General features: G+C 52.9%; 7 protein-coding genes across 7 annotated transcripts; 3 read left to right on the top strand and 4 right to left on the bottom strand.

Annotated features, from left to right (window-relative positions):
- Window positions 1-74: 74 nt before the first annotated feature.
- On the bottom strand, window positions 75-2,685 carry HMPREF1120_07518 (phosphoinositide-specific phospholipase C; the record flags this gene model as incomplete). Its single annotated transcript, XM_009161743.1, has 2 exons — window positions 75-243; window positions 851-2,685. 2 exons carry the CDS (start codon window positions 2,683-2,685, stop codon window positions 75-77), a joined length of 2,004 nt encoding a protein of 667 aa, XP_009159991.1.
- A 656-nt stretch (window positions 2,686-3,341) lies between these two features.
- On the bottom strand, window positions 3,342-6,294 carry HMPREF1120_07519 (calpain-7). Its single transcript, XM_009161744.1, has 2 exons — window positions 5,561-6,294; window positions 3,342-5,490 (listed from the first exon to the last, which is right to left on the bottom strand). The coding sequence occupies exons 1-2, from the start codon at window positions 6,224-6,226 to the stop codon at window positions 3,442-3,444; spliced, it is 2,715 nt and encodes a 904-aa protein (XP_009159992.1). The 5' UTR covers window positions 6,227-6,294; the 3' UTR covers window positions 3,342-3,441.
- Window positions 6,295-6,932: 638 nt separating this feature from the next.
- On the top strand, window positions 6,933-8,112 carry HMPREF1120_07520 (MC family mitochondrial carrier protein; the record flags this gene model as incomplete). Its single annotated transcript, XM_009161745.1, has 3 exons — window positions 6,933-7,027; window positions 7,082-7,632; window positions 7,685-8,112. The coding sequence occupies 3 exons, from the start codon at window positions 6,933-6,935 to the stop codon at window positions 8,110-8,112; spliced, it is 1,074 nt and encodes a 357-aa protein (XP_009159993.1).
- Window positions 7,203-10,146, bottom strand: HMPREF1120_07521 (uncharacterized protein). The gene is made up of 4 exons (XM_009161746.1): window positions 9,938-10,146; window positions 9,660-9,880; window positions 8,587-9,607; window positions 7,203-8,529 (listed from the first exon to the last, which is right to left on the bottom strand). Exons 1-4 carry the CDS (start codon window positions 10,044-10,046, stop codon window positions 8,504-8,506), a joined length of 1,377 nt encoding a protein of 458 aa, XP_009159994.1. The 5' UTR covers window positions 10,047-10,146; the 3' UTR covers window positions 7,203-8,503.
- Window positions 10,147-10,429: 283 nt separating this feature from the next.
- On the top strand, window positions 10,430-11,662 carry HMPREF1120_07522 (phosphoesterase; the record flags this gene model as incomplete). The annotated part of the gene is made up of 2 exons (XM_009161747.1): window positions 10,430-10,444; window positions 10,499-11,662. 2 exons carry the CDS (start codon window positions 10,430-10,432, stop codon window positions 11,660-11,662), a joined length of 1,179 nt encoding a protein of 392 aa, XP_009159995.1.
- Window positions 11,663-11,694: 32 nt separating this feature from the next.
- On the top strand, window positions 11,695-12,114 carry HMPREF1120_07523 (phosphoesterase; the record flags this gene model as incomplete). Its single annotated transcript, XM_009161748.1, has 1 exon — window positions 11,695-12,114. One exon carries the CDS (start codon window positions 11,695-11,697, stop codon window positions 12,112-12,114), a length of 420 nt encoding a protein of 139 aa, XP_009159996.1.
- A 305-nt stretch (window positions 12,115-12,419) lies between these two features.
- HMPREF1120_07524 (uncharacterized protein) lies at window positions 12,420-13,670 on the bottom strand (the record flags this gene model as incomplete). Its single annotated transcript, XM_009161749.1, has 2 exons — window positions 12,420-13,196; window positions 13,524-13,670. 2 exons carry the CDS (start codon window positions 13,668-13,670, stop codon window positions 12,420-12,422), a joined length of 924 nt encoding a protein of 307 aa, XP_009159997.1.
- Between the last annotated feature and the right edge of the window lie 461 nt (window positions 13,671-14,131).

Genomic DNA, 14,131 nt, shown 5'->3' on the forward strand with positions numbered 1-14,131 from the left:
TGAATTTTGTTATTGCTTGCATCGGCGAATGATGCCTGCCTGCCGGACGTCAACAACGGTGCTATCCATATCCATCAAACCAAAATTTTGGAAACATGCACAAGCAGAGCTCCCCTTGACGGCATGCCTGTCGAGTCCAACAGATGGATAAATCGGTAACCCGGCTGGAGACGGTCGAGACGGATGCAAGCCCACGCGAGAAGGTCATCCTTGCTGATCGATCGATCGTCCATTACTTTCACTCTAGAGCAAAACAGTCAGTAAGACATCCAACAGTACAGTTAGCCAAGCTCAAGCTCTCGTTTGACAGGTCAAATAACAAGCTACCAGGTAGTCGTGGGTGGGGTACACAACGGATGTGAGCCCGGGAAAACGAGATTTGTGTAACACGATCGTACATGAACATTGCCTAGAAGGGCGCCATGAGCGGTAGATCGCCGACCCATACTTTTCCAGGCCATGGAGCTGGGTTCTGTTCCTGCAGCTTTTCTGAAGATGCGTAACATTGCACAAGCCTGGGCATTGCAGCTTTCTCGCAGGCGATGTCGGTCTTCCCTTGCGATATCGATGAAATAGGAGAGCCTGGCGGGCGATCGAGCTTTGCCATTGGCTGGGTATAAAGGTGCAGAGGATGAAACATCGACGAACAAGAAAAGCATAGGGGGGTTATAGAAAGTTGGAAGTGGCCCAAGGAGAATGTGCGGTGAGGACTTGAATAAGGGCTGATGGGAAAAATTGCAATTCGCGCAGGCACAAGGAGAGTTATGCAATCTGACCGAGACGCTCGGTCTGATTGAGAACTTCATGTTTTGAAATCATCACCATGCAGGTAACCAGAATGGATACGTACCTGAGAAAGCTGAGCTCCTCCTCGACCTCTGAAACTCCCAGCCAGCTTATCTTCTCGTTGCAGAAATCAGGAGAGTCACTTTTGGACGTTGCGGACCTACGCTTGTAGTATTTCTCGTCGGGTTCATCACCGCTACCTGAATCCATCTCAGCTTGTGCTTGGTTTAGACCAGTCGAACCTTTGCCTTGCCCTGGAGGGCCATGGGTGTCGACATGGAGCTGAAATTTGACGTAAGGCTTCATCCTAGAGGCATTGGCAGTATCCTTGCCGGCCGGCAGGGGTAGCCTTTGGGCTGCAAGGAGGCGTATTTCCAGATCGAGATATTGCTTCTTGGGCTGTATTGCCGTGGTTGCACGGTCCATAGCATTTGCTTCGTTGGAATTCGCTTTGTTACAACGGTAGCCTTCCGGTTTCAGTACCCAGCCTTTGGTACCTGCGAACATACCCTCATTAAGCATCATGCCTTTGTCGAGCTTCTGCCAATTCAGGGCCACCATTTGCGCACCCTGACGCCAGTGGAAAGTCGGATCGGTATTTGAGCTGCTTATACGGGTTCCCTTCGGGAATACCCGCATCAAATACTTCTTGTTGTGATCAAACAAAGCAGGACCATCATATGGGTCCGAGTGCATGTACAGCACCTTGTTCTCGGATAAGCTGAAGACGTGCGAAGGGATGGACGCTTCTGGCTGTTTGAAGTGCTTAAAGCTGTAAGCCCGGGTGTAAACACCAAGGTGTGAAAGAGCCGCCAGGATCTTCGACGCCTTCTTTTTCTTGTCCGAGGAGCTAGTCGTCGTGGCTCCTGTGCTGCCTTGGGTTGAATTGGATTCCACTTGGTCGACTGGATGGACGGATTCGCCGGTGTCTGGGTCAGTAGTCCACTTAACCTTGATCAAAATGGTCCGCTTCAGCGGCTCCGGTGACGGGAGGACCGAAATGTCTTTTTTCCTGTCGATATCTACCAACAGTCCAGACCAGACCTCCCTCACGATATCCACCATAATCTCCTGTTGAGAAAGAGAGGCATGAACTTCGAGCGAAACGATCAAGGGCAGGTCGTTGGTCAAGAACGCCGTCTCCTTGATAGATTCACAAACCGAGCGGAAGGTTATAGGCTGTGTGAGTGTGTAGCCGTGGAGAACTCGAGGCTCACTTCTGGGATTGGAGGATGCTGAGGGCTGGGGGGCCAGGTAGTTCGGACTCAAGCTCGACCCTTTAGCGGAGCGATCTGCGGCAGCGCCATCAGCAGTGCCAGGAGCGTGAGCAGCTGGAACTTGATCTAAAACAGGGCCATTGTTCAGCTGGGACCCGGATCGGGAGCGAGAGCGCATTCTCGAGGCACGAGCCTTTACCCGATTCCAGCGGGACGGTTTTGAGTCCGACCTTTTCCTGCCCTTTGTGCTGCCCTGCTCATCCTCATCTGATGAGCTACTCGTGTCTGAATCACAGTCACCATCCCATACGTCAATTTCTAGGCACCTGCAACCACGTCTTAAGACATTCTTGTACCCGTCCACACTGGCTTCGCCGTACAACTGATGGCCTGAGAGATATGTGTTATGGCTTGAGCTAATGAAGTACGAGGAGAGGGGATAGCTGAGGTCATTGTTCTTTGGTGCTGCCATGGCGCTGGACATGCCGGATGCCATATAAGACAGGAACTCTGACTGGTCAAAGAAGTTCTGGCCATCTTGGAAGCGTGCGTCTTTATAAGCCAACACGAGATGTGACAGCACAGATTCTGAGAACGGCAACAGAGATGTATCGTTCGCAATCGTGGAAGATTGACCACCACCACCAGCACGGATGGTGAGCGTCTCCATCGTGGTCCCCATGTCTGGGTGACTCTGCCTCTTCTCAGTTTCCCAGGTGTACCGTAGTTATTCCTCACCAAGTGCCGCTCATGAAAGTCGATAGAAAGATCTTGAGATATGCTCCAACCCGAACTTTGAATAGGAGTTACGCAACGGACAGACGGAGGCTCGAGGTAGAGCGGTAGGACAAGTGCAAGAGACCGATAGAAGAGGGTTCAGGAGGCTGCCGTGCGGTTTTTGGCCGTTTGATGTCCTGTAACGTCAGTCCAAAGAGTACCCGGCAGAATGGCCAAGTTGCATGGGATGTGAAGGCAAGTTATGTTCTATGACCTGGCATCAACCGGCCGGGCCGACAACTCTAACATTACCTGGGAAGCTGGGGTGGTGTCCCTTCCCATTGACCGACACTGCCAGCAACAAAAGCAAGGCTGCGGCTGTTGATGCCTGCCTGATTGCGGTCCAGCACCAACAAGATAGGACAGGAATCACTGGCACACCGCCAGTAACCTCGGACTCGTACCTGACTTCGGTTTGCTTTTTTAGGTGCAAGTCTAACTCCAAGTTGGGCGCGATGACGTACGTCAACACAGCGTGGCCGGAATGTACAACTTGAACTTGACCACAACACCATGCGGTACCTCTCTACAATGTTATATCAGGAACCGTCAGGGTCATGATGGGAAAGCGTGACACTCTATGCAGAGTATGTATATTCAGAGATGCTAGTATCCAACCTCTAGGTAGTATGACAATGCCAAATTACCCGGTCCGGTCGTCTCAACCATCCCCTCGGCCCCAGGGACCCAGCTCGACTCTTTCGTCGGCAAAGATGTCAACCCTGAGGGTATCGACTCCAGAGCCTTGATCTACAACATCCTGTGATTCTTGTCCGGCTTGGGGCAACCGCTCAAGCACCAACCACAATCCCCCACTGCCCGGCCCGCAGGCAGAAGGCTGTAGGTCCACATCTCCAGCCCGCAATCCAGAGGCCACGGTCCCGAACTCGTTGTTGTCGACCTCACTAGTCGCGAGAACCTGTTTGTAGGGTCCCTGGCCCTGCTCCAGAGTCATCTTGAATAGGGATGATTTGGCACTGGTATGGGAATGATCACCCCTGGCATCAGAATCATCCCGCGCCACAAAAGTCAGCCGGCTCATTCTAAAGACGGTCAAAGGCGCAAGTAAACGATTGGCGCTGTTGGTGAAGATTGCAGGTGCGCTCTTGATGCACAGCCGGCCATTCTCGTCTGCGGGGAGAAGAGTGAGCGATGGAGGTGGTTCCCGAGTCGTCGGAGATGAGTACAGGTCCAGCGTGAACTCCGCGAATTGATTGCGATCAAAAGTCGAGCAGATCACGGTAAAATCTCCGCGCGGGAGTGTCGTTTCAACCACAGTGCTGGACCTCCGGTAGTCGTAGGAATGTGCGAGCACATCCCTGGGCCGGAGACGAGTTATCCTCGAACCGTCACTGAAGACGACCAAGAGCTTGACGTGGATATCGTCGGCCTGTGCAGGATTGATAGATGTCTCGCCGATGGGTGCGGGTTCCTGTTTGGAATGTTCCGTTGTATCCATGACATGTAATATCAAGGCAACCCTCTGTTCATTGCCCAAGGAGAATCGAAACTGCGGATTTGACAGGTAGTCTGCGGAATCCGAATTGCCTCCTGCGTTCGACCTCGTCCAAGCGGATCGGATGGTATGCTTATGAGTATACTGAAGCTGGGCTTCAGCGAGGACAAGCGCACCATTCGAGAACGCTGAGATTGTAAAGTTCAGCTTGCCAGGCGGCAGATCCTGCGCCACAAGAACGACAGTGTAGGTGGCGCGAGGAGCAGCCTTGAACCGCAATAAAGTGTTCGGGGAATCCACAAACGGCCCACGAACCTTCGCGCCCTCACTCGAAAGCACTCGGTCCCCATTCCTGGAGTATAGGTATAGGCTGATATACCCGTTTGCGCCGGCGCTGGCTTGAGTGTAATCCCCGGTCCGGAAGTGGCGATTTGCCAACAACCAGATCTCTCCTCCGGCCTGCGCCGTGATACTAAACTGCGGATTGTCGACAAGAATGTTACCCGCGGGTCCTGGTCCGGCCTGTCGTGCTTCATGCCATGAAAAGTGGAGGTCTTGACGATGAGAGAATAACCCCGGGTTCCAGTTGATGTACATGTTCTCAAAGTACTGCAAGACCTTGCTGAAATCCATCCAGAAAGTGCCTGGGATCATACCGTCGCTTGACTGTGCACCGGCGGTGTCCTCGTCGTCTCGATTCGGTCTTCTTCGTGAGGCTCCTCGCCAAACGTCGCCATCGGCCCAGGGATTCTTAATCAGCATTTCCCTCGCTCCGGTTTCCGAGCCAAGTTCCAGGACAGCGTAGTCATGTTCTGCCGCCAACCCAAGATGCTTTTGCTCTCGTCGAGGCAATTTCCCGGTTCCTATTGTAAGTAGCACATCACCGTTCCGGAAGTTGGTCATGATCTCCTCCCATAACTCATCCGGCTCGACACTTTCGTCATGCAAAAAAACCTGCTGCGGAATCCAACCTGTCAACACGGCAAGGTCTGTACCAGAATTGCTTCCCGGGAAGTCATACCCCCCTCGGACCTTCAGGTACGCCTTTTCCACCAGCGCCGGCCACAACAGTTGAGGATGACGGCGGTCAATGACGTAGAGGACTCTCGATGTTTTAGAGGTTGGGAGGCGGTCGTCAATCTCCACTCGCCGCCAGCAGCCGTTAAAGTACAACTTGAGAATATACTTTCCATTGGGCGAAAGTGAGATACGGTCATTTTCGTAGTCGTACGGGTGCACGATAGAGCGTAGGATCTGAGAGCAAGCCAAAGGTCAATGGGAATGGGACCAAGCGCGGTTTTGAGGCAATGGTTTATCCTCCTACCTTTGGGTGTCCGCGTTCAACTCTCGACGTGGCCGCGCACAGGCTTGCAACGACAGAACAGTCGGATGTCATGTCCTGCACAAGGTCCATTGCTTCGGTCAAGTGCATGATAGTCTCACTCGACGGCAAGTCCTCTTGTTGTGTATGGAGTGTACGAGACGCGAGTGCTTCATGTGGTCTCTTCCAGCTGTCGAGCAATTCTAGTTGTGTTGGAGACAGCGACAGAGCAGGGGAGTCTGTAAAAGGCTGCTCGCCCTCCAACAGACGGAACTCATCGGGTGTAGGTGGGCTGGTCCACGGTTTGAAAATGAAGCCATTCAACTTGGCACCCTCAAGGAGGATAATACTCTCTCGAGTCGTCAATTTTCGAGACGAGACTGGTGCTGCCAGAGGAGTCCGAGGGACAGTCCCACGGCCTCCTCGTCCGGACGACGACGCGGATCTGTCTTGGTATGCTTTGATCCGCTCCGCCTGGGTCAGCAGCTGCTTACACTTTGCATCGATCCTCCTTCGATCCGAAGGGCTGTCCACGAGACGGAGAGCTTGAAGGTACAGCTCGGCGCTCTTGATGGTGGCCTCGAGGGCTGCATTAGTGGTAGAGTTGAGAGGTATTGATTGCTCTAGGGAGTGAGCCTGGGTCTCGAGCCTTGAGCGCTTCTGATCCATGACTGTCTGGCCGAAGCCCGAGTGACGCCGTCGAGAAAGGTAAAGAAGAAAAAGTTGTATTCTGCTAAATATCTATACACTGGCAGTACTTGTTACACCCTGACAGTAATCAGTCGTATATCGTGCTGCGTGTACCAGCTGCATACTCTTCCGTATCTACGCTTGGACCCTCTCTGATCCACCGTCTGATGACTAATGCCAACAGTCGGCAACGGCCCGGGGTTCGGGAGCCCAGCCACCCCAATGGGGCAAAGCGGGATGGCGATTACAGGTTACCTCGGCTTCAGCTTCGCGGTTCAACCGCATGTCGGAACCATTCGCTAAAGAAAGCCTCCCCCGTGCGAGGCGAGAAGCCGGGTTGCGCTCGGGGAGGACGAGAAATGTCAATGACCCTTTGAATCATGGTCTCATAATTCGATGCATGCTCTGTCTTTCGTTTCTTGCGCAGCTGTTCTTCCCATTCCATTCCTATCGAAGGAAACTGGGCCGATTTCCAAGCCTTTGACCCTGCGATCCTGATCTTTCTGTCCCCTCGGAGTCTACCGACCATTCCCCAGCAGAAGTATATCTCCAAGATACCTTCTTTCCTCTACGTCACTGGCTGCCGGAACCTGAAGCAACAAAGCAGTACCTAGGTACTATACCAGAGTAGTCGCCCGAAGTCAACGACGAAATTGTCCCCGTCCCGCTGCGACTTGCAGAGGACATGTCGAAGCCCTCGGACCTGGCGCCATGGGAGAGCGCCGTTGCCGGTGCGGCTGGTGCTGTATTTGCCAATGCCCTAGTATACCCGCTTGATATGTACGTTTACTATATACTTCAGCCTTGACCATAAATTAACAATGTTTCTTATAGCGTCAAGACAAGATTACAAGTGCAAATCAAGAAGAGAAACCAGATTGTGCAACATACCGAAGAACACCACCACTACGAATCGACGTTTGACGCGATCAAGAAAATTGTCGAACACGAGGGGATTCACGGTCTCTATTCCGGAATCCACGGTGCCTTGCTCGGCGTAGCGTCGACCAACTTCGCATATTTCTACTGGTACTCGGTGGTGCGCGGCCTGTACACAAAATACGAGACTGCGCCGGGCCAGCATCCGGGCACAGCAGTTGAATTGTCTTTGGGCGCTGTCGCCGGAGCAATTGCGCAGATATTCACAATCCCCGTGGCCGTGATTACAACGCGGCAGCAAACACAACCCAAGGGCCACAAGAAGGGCTTTTGGGAGACGGGGAAAGAAGTCGTTCACAGCGAGGATGGCTGGAGCGGTCTTTGGAGAGGCCTCAAGGCCTCGCTCGTGCTGTGTGTCAACCCAGCAATCACATATGGCGCATATCAGCGTCTGAAGGATATCTTGTATCCGAACGTCGAGAGATTACACCCTTGGCAGTCTTTCCGTGAGTGACTACATATGACTTTCTGTCATGGCACTGACTAACGACTCTGCAGTCCTCGGCGCTCTGTCCAAATCCATAGCCACCATCACCACTCAGCCACTTATTGTCGCGAAGGTCGGTCTCCAGTCCCGACCCCCTCCAGCTCGTGAGGGCAAGCCTTTCAAGAGTTTCGGCGAGGTCATGGCCTACATTGTCGAGCATGAAGGTCCTCTTGCTCTCTTCAAGGGAATCGGCCCTCAGTTGGTCAAGGGCTTGCTGGTACAAGGTCTTCTTATGATGACCAAGGAACGCGTTGAACTCCTGTTCATTTTACTCTTCACTTATATCCGTGTCGTCAAGGAGAGGAGATTGAAGGCTGCCGCGGAGAAGTTGAAGGCCAATGTTGCACCGTTGGCCAATGGGCTCAAGAGCAGGACTATGCCCGTGGCGGAGAATGTGCTCGACAGAGCCAAGGCCGCCATTCCGGCTACTGTCAAATAAGCGGGTGCGGGTGCCATGCCTGGTGGCCACCGTCGTTCGCGGCGCAGGCGGACTGCACTACTATTCCTGTGTGAGCGATAGAGAATAGGTACAGCGGCGGGTGCAAGGGGTGGTTTGCGGCGGGATGTGGAAAGCATATTGTCGACATTGTCTCAATGCGCGTGGAGTTTGTTATGGACTTCCCTCTATCTTTCGGTGGAGAGGTACGCATTGATTTTCGCATGTGGACTCCTGTACCTGGTATCTGCGTGACACTTCCATTTGGATAAGAGGATAGCGGGAGAAGAATTATGCGGGACGAAAATTGATAAACATTTTTGACGTCTTGTTGTTTGTATTCGCCTATGGCCGCTTCGCGGTTACTATCCGTGCTGGCCATTAGACAAGTAGATCAGCGATGGCGTTTCTTAGCCCAACCTGATTATAGTCAGCATCAGAAAATTGAAAAGAACGAGTTTAGATATTGCTGCGTACCTGTCTGGCCACGCCGCCATTCGACCGCCGTTGCTGCAGATTCAGGTGAGACCTTCCTGAAGAGAGCGATAAACCCACCCCCAAACGTCCGCTCGCCAACCAGAGGGCGACAGACCATGACTGGCTCGTCCTGGGATTCATCGACCGTCACCGCCGGAACTGCGTCTGCGGAATCCAGTCCCGGTTCTCTGTCACTGTCCGTGTTGGCGGCCTCGGCGGGCTTCTCACTCCGCGGCACAGGATCCCCTGCAGCAGCGGACCCGGAGGTGTCTGGTGCGTCCCTCTGTCTCCGTGGCATCACCATTCGGACATCCCACCTACGGCCACTGCTGATGCCTTCGCCCAGCTCCAGGACCTTCTCCATAGATAAAGGCAGCGAACCGTCCTGAATCGCTCCGGCACAATCCCCGATCTGGGTCACCGAGGGCACAAAGACAACCAGCTTCGCGCCCTCATGCATGGCAGAATGCACATGCTTGAGCTGATGATGGACCCCAGGCATGTCCAGCAAGACATAGTCTAGAAAGCTGTCTTCAGCCCTAGACAGTGGGTTCCACTTGCTGGAAAGCCTCAGCTTGAACTGCTCCGCAATCCACTCTTTCACGTCTCCAGCATAGAAATCGACGTGAGGCCAATACAATGCCTGGCGGAACCCCCTTACGATCTTTTCCGCATGAAATCTGTTCGCAACCACCTTTTCCACGGTATGAAGAACTGCAGGTCGCCTGTCCTTCCAGTTCTTCCATGCTGCATTGAGAGCATTCTGCCTTTCTAGCTTCGCGGCCAGCTCCGGGCGCTGAGGATCAACAGGTTGAATTTGGGGGAGTTCGAGTTGTGGAGGAGGAGGATTGGCTGCTGCTATGGCACGTGCGATGTGGAGGGTAAGGCTTCCATGGCCTGTACCTGCTTCCAAGATCTCCAGCTTTGGAGTGGCGATGCCTTGGGAGGCAGTAGTCTCGTCAAACGGTACAGGATGGATGTCCAGCTGCGATACGATGGTGGAGGCGTAGTTCGAGTACACCTTGTTCCAGTCAGTCGCCGCGGGTTGGAGCAGAGGGGGGCGGCGGACTCACCGGCGTGACCAGTCTCGGAGTCAACGAAACATATTGATCTAACGACGGGTACTCGATCTTATAGAGCCCTCCCTTCCCCGAACGAGCCGGAGCATAGAAAGGCACCAATGGTTTGCCCAGGATGTCATTGTGTAGAAGGGCGCCGCGCTGGAAATCGGACTTGGAGTTGCGTTGCAAAGGAGCACTTAATCTTGCACCATCGATGAGCGCCCTGTCACCCTCTTAAGGAACAAGTCAGAAGATGTTCCATCACAGGAAGAGTAGGCTCAATTGGGTACCGGCGAAGCGCGTAAAGTCCTTCACCACGCGGTCGGCAACGGCATCCTTGCGGGACCAGAGGTTTGAGAAACCCAAGGCTCGTCTCAAAGACTGAAAGATACCGGACATGCCACAGCCCTCCAACCCTACCAGGCTCTTAGCTCACTCTCGTCAAGGATTGAAATGCAATCATCCTCATGGTGAAACTTGATGCCATAGGACTTTTTTGCCAGCGCAGGCAGATTGCGGAAAGTCGGCCGAAACTTTGAACCCCAGATTTCTCTAGTTCGCCTGCGGCAAAGGCCCTGACGATCCAAGCCACCAAGCCGCCAGAATCAAAGGGTACAGGAGTCGTGCAACCGCTTTCATTCAATTTGTGCCTCCATCCGTCCAAGACCTCTTCTAGAATTCTTTGCCCATGGTCGAACGATTGCAATTTGCTATCTCTTACTAGGCGTGCGCCGAAATAGAAGAGTCTACGCCAGCGGCGTGGACAACTGCCACATGCCAGCATGACCAGAAGAATTGTATGGGATGGCTCTATTTTGATTCCCATCCTGTATCACTGACCCATCTCCCAGGTGCGCACCAGCATTCAGCTTGGTGTTTTAATGTCGGTTGTATTATTTCTCGTCATCTTCCTCGACAACCGATATCGAGTTCTCCCGACCGCGATCCACAATCATCTGCCAGCGCACCACCCAGGCTTCGTGGTTACGGACGTGACTGTCGTGACCTGCTCGTCGCTCAATCCATTCAGTCGATGCACGCTCGACTCGGACCACTGGCATCGAATCGAGAAAGATCTATATCTAGGCAGTGGGTACGTTTCGAAGGCGTACCTGCATGTCCAGAGAAAACGCGAAGACGATCTAGAGCCGCACGAAGAGGTGGTTCACGACATACGAATAGGTCGCCTGCAGCCAACATCTACCGATACTCAATCGACCGACGAGAGATGGGAGTCACGCCCAGCCGGATTATGGATCAAGAAGTCGCCTAAACGGACTGATCCGAGTAAACTGGTGACAGGAGTTGACGTTCTCTTTGGGGCGGATGCCGTTGACCCCCGGACGAACTGGCAGGTGCAGGATCGGGGCCTCTTCATTGATAATAATGGAGACAACCCCGAGCCCCGGCTCACTGTGAGGAAAGGACCGGCCATCAAAGTCGAGAAACCGGTGCCCCGAATCAGGAAGGATGGCAAGTTCAAGATCATGCAGGCAGCCGACCTCCACCTCTCTACCGGGCTAGGAAAATGTCGAGATGCATTGCCGAAAGGACAGCCATGCGAGGCGGATCCGCGCACCCTAGAGTTTGTGGAACGATTGATCGACGACGAGAACCCAGACTTTGTGGTTCTGACCGGCGATCAAGTCAACGGCGACACCGCGCCAGACGCACAAACCGCAATCTTCAAGTACTCGGAAATGTTTGCCAAGCACAAGATCCCGTACGCCGGCATTTTCGGCAATCATGATGATGAAGGAAATCTGGATCGTGCCGAATCCATGGCCATCATGGACGGCCTCCCATATTCACTTTCTACAGCGGGACCCGAAGACGTCGAGGGCGTTGGGAATTATGTCGTTGAGATCCTCGGTCGCGGTTCGACATCTCACTCGGCTCTGACGTTGTACATGCTCGACACGCACTCATATTCGCCCGATGAGCGGCAGTATCGCGGTTATGACTGGCTCAAGAAATCTCAGATCGAGTGGTTCAAATCTACTTCCAGTCGCTGAAACGCAAACACAAGGAATACACGCACATTCACATGGACCTTGCGTTCATCCACATCCCTCTTCCTGAATACCGCAATCCCGACCAGCTCAAATGGGTGGGCAACTGGACTGAACCGCCTACCGCGCCGGCATACAACTCGAACTTCAAAGACGCTCTTGTCGAAGAAGGTGTTGTCGCCGTCTCGTGCGGTCATGACCACGTCAATGACTACTGCCTGCCCGCACTGGATAAAGACAAAAAGAAGCCGGCGTTGTGGATGTGCTATGGCGGTGGAGCGGGCTTTGGCGGCTACGGTGGTTACTACGGATACCATCGCCGCATCCGATTCTTCGACTTTGATATGAACGAAGGGAGGATTCATACGTGGAAACGGCTCGAATGGGGCGATACCGAGAGAAGAATTGACGAACAGATCATCGTGGATGGAGGAAAGGTCGTTGTTGACATGTAGAAAATCGGCCTATTCCCTTTCACCAGAACAGATTTGTTCTCAATGACATAAAATTCTTGTACTGCATGGCGTTTTTGGCGTGGGAAGGGTTTATCAGCTTCTTGCTTTTTGGTGTCATTGACATCCTCATGCTAGCAATGATGGCATACCGTGGGAGCAAAGAAATATGTGGGTTTATCCACTCATTCGGTGTTCGCTCTTCTATACTACCGCCTGCTGCTGCTGGCTGCACTTTCCTGGCCCATCGTACAGCAACTTGAACCCAATGCCCACCTCGGGGCATTTTAAATGGACTCTTGCCAGTGTCACCACCATTTCTCACAGAGCACTTTCCTCACATCCACCCCCGGCGTGTTCTTCAAGAAAGCCACAAACTCGTCCGTCATAGTGGGCAATCCACAAACATAGACAAAAGTATTCGGTCTCGTCTCCTGGGGCCCAATCGCCTCGAGCAGGTCATTGTGATTGATCCGGCGGTAGCATGTAGTAATATTTCGGGTCTGGTCCTCGTCCTCTTTTGCTTCTGCTTCACCACTGGCACTCGTCTCGAAGAAAGTGTAGGTATAGTCCATCACATCTTTGCGGGACGACCAATGGCCCGCGATGTTCCTTAGTCTTTCTTCAAAGAGGACTGGCTCTTGTTGTCCTTGGGGATTCTTTTCCCGCCTCGATGTGTACAGAACTCTCACTGTCTTTGGTAGTAAGCCACTTGATGTGTCGGTTATGCCCGCCTCATGGATCGCGGAAACCATGCTCATAATGGGATTGATGCCCACTCCTCCCGCAACAAAGACGACTCTGTCCAAATTGCTATTCTGGGTGGTAGTGGTTGGCGGTGGATAGATGAAATTTCCGCCGACCTTGAATGACACGGTAGAATTGAGGATCTCTGGCGGTGAACGCCACAGGTACGCTGCGGGAGGGTTCGTCGGCGAACTTTGGATCGCTAGTTCGATGTGAGGATTTTCGGTTTTGTCGAAAGAGGCGGCTCCAGGTGACGAGGTTATTGTGAATCCGCCTACCACGTCGACATTTGGGATGTAGAGGTCAATGTATTGGCCGGGGAGATGGCGGAGGGGCCGCTACTAGAGTTGGGGGTTTTCATTGTGAGCAGAAAGAAAGGAATGAGAAAGTCTGAAAGTCATTGCGATGAAAGGGAAGCTTGGATTGGCTTGGAAGACATGTTGAAGGACAGAGCAGAGGTGGTCAATCCTGCTTCGACGCGCGAGAGCCTCCAGACAGCAGAAGAACTGGAGGATGACGACTGTGGTGCGGTTCAAGGGAAAGCATCAATGATAATTGAACCTGACAAGTGTTGAAATGCAGGTCTATAGAAGCAGGTCCCCGTCATCTATAGAGGCTTGCTCGGCGACAAAAGGAAACCCTGAACTGAAGCACATTGTACGTACCCCATCTCTTGGAAGACTCAGTTTCAGTAAACGTATCTTAGAGTTGACCTGCTCTATCTCACTGATCCGCGCGGTCCAAACGCCCTGCTGTCGAGGATCGTCTGCCGTCCTGATGATATGTGGAATTGATTCCTTGACAGTAGCCATGGTTCTGCGACTTCGGAGCAATTGCGAGGTTGTAGATGTACGTGGGAAATGCTGCCTCAGAAGGACGTGGGAATGACTGGTAGCACGCCGGAGAATGTACAGTGAACAATTGGTCATGACGGGCATCATGCCGCCATGATTGATGCAGCAGACATGCGAGATGCCTGGATCATGTCTCTGCTAGTTAAGGTGCCACTGAAGATGGTGATTTGTGAAGAAGTAGTGATGCTTCTACAGGTTCAAGTTGTAGTTGTACTTGATGTTTAGCTGCGGTAAACCCCACCTGCGTCACGACCTCTTTAGCAGCGAGTCTACCTATGTAGTCCGAGTCACGGTAGGTGGGATGACCATTGTCCTTGATCCGAATGAAAGGTAGCACTGAACTTGAAGCCTCATTGAGTGTTCTCAGAAGAAGGGATTATCTGAAGCAAGCAGGCTGCGTATGCAAAGTCATGATTACT

This window comes from Exophiala dermatitidis (assembly GCF_000230625.1).
Source record: "Exophiala dermatitidis NIH/UT8656 unplaced genomic scaffold supercont1.6, whole genome shotgun sequence".
Classification (NCBI taxonomy): Eukaryota; Fungi; Ascomycota; class Eurotiomycetes; order Chaetothyriales; family Herpotrichiellaceae; genus Exophiala; species Exophiala dermatitidis.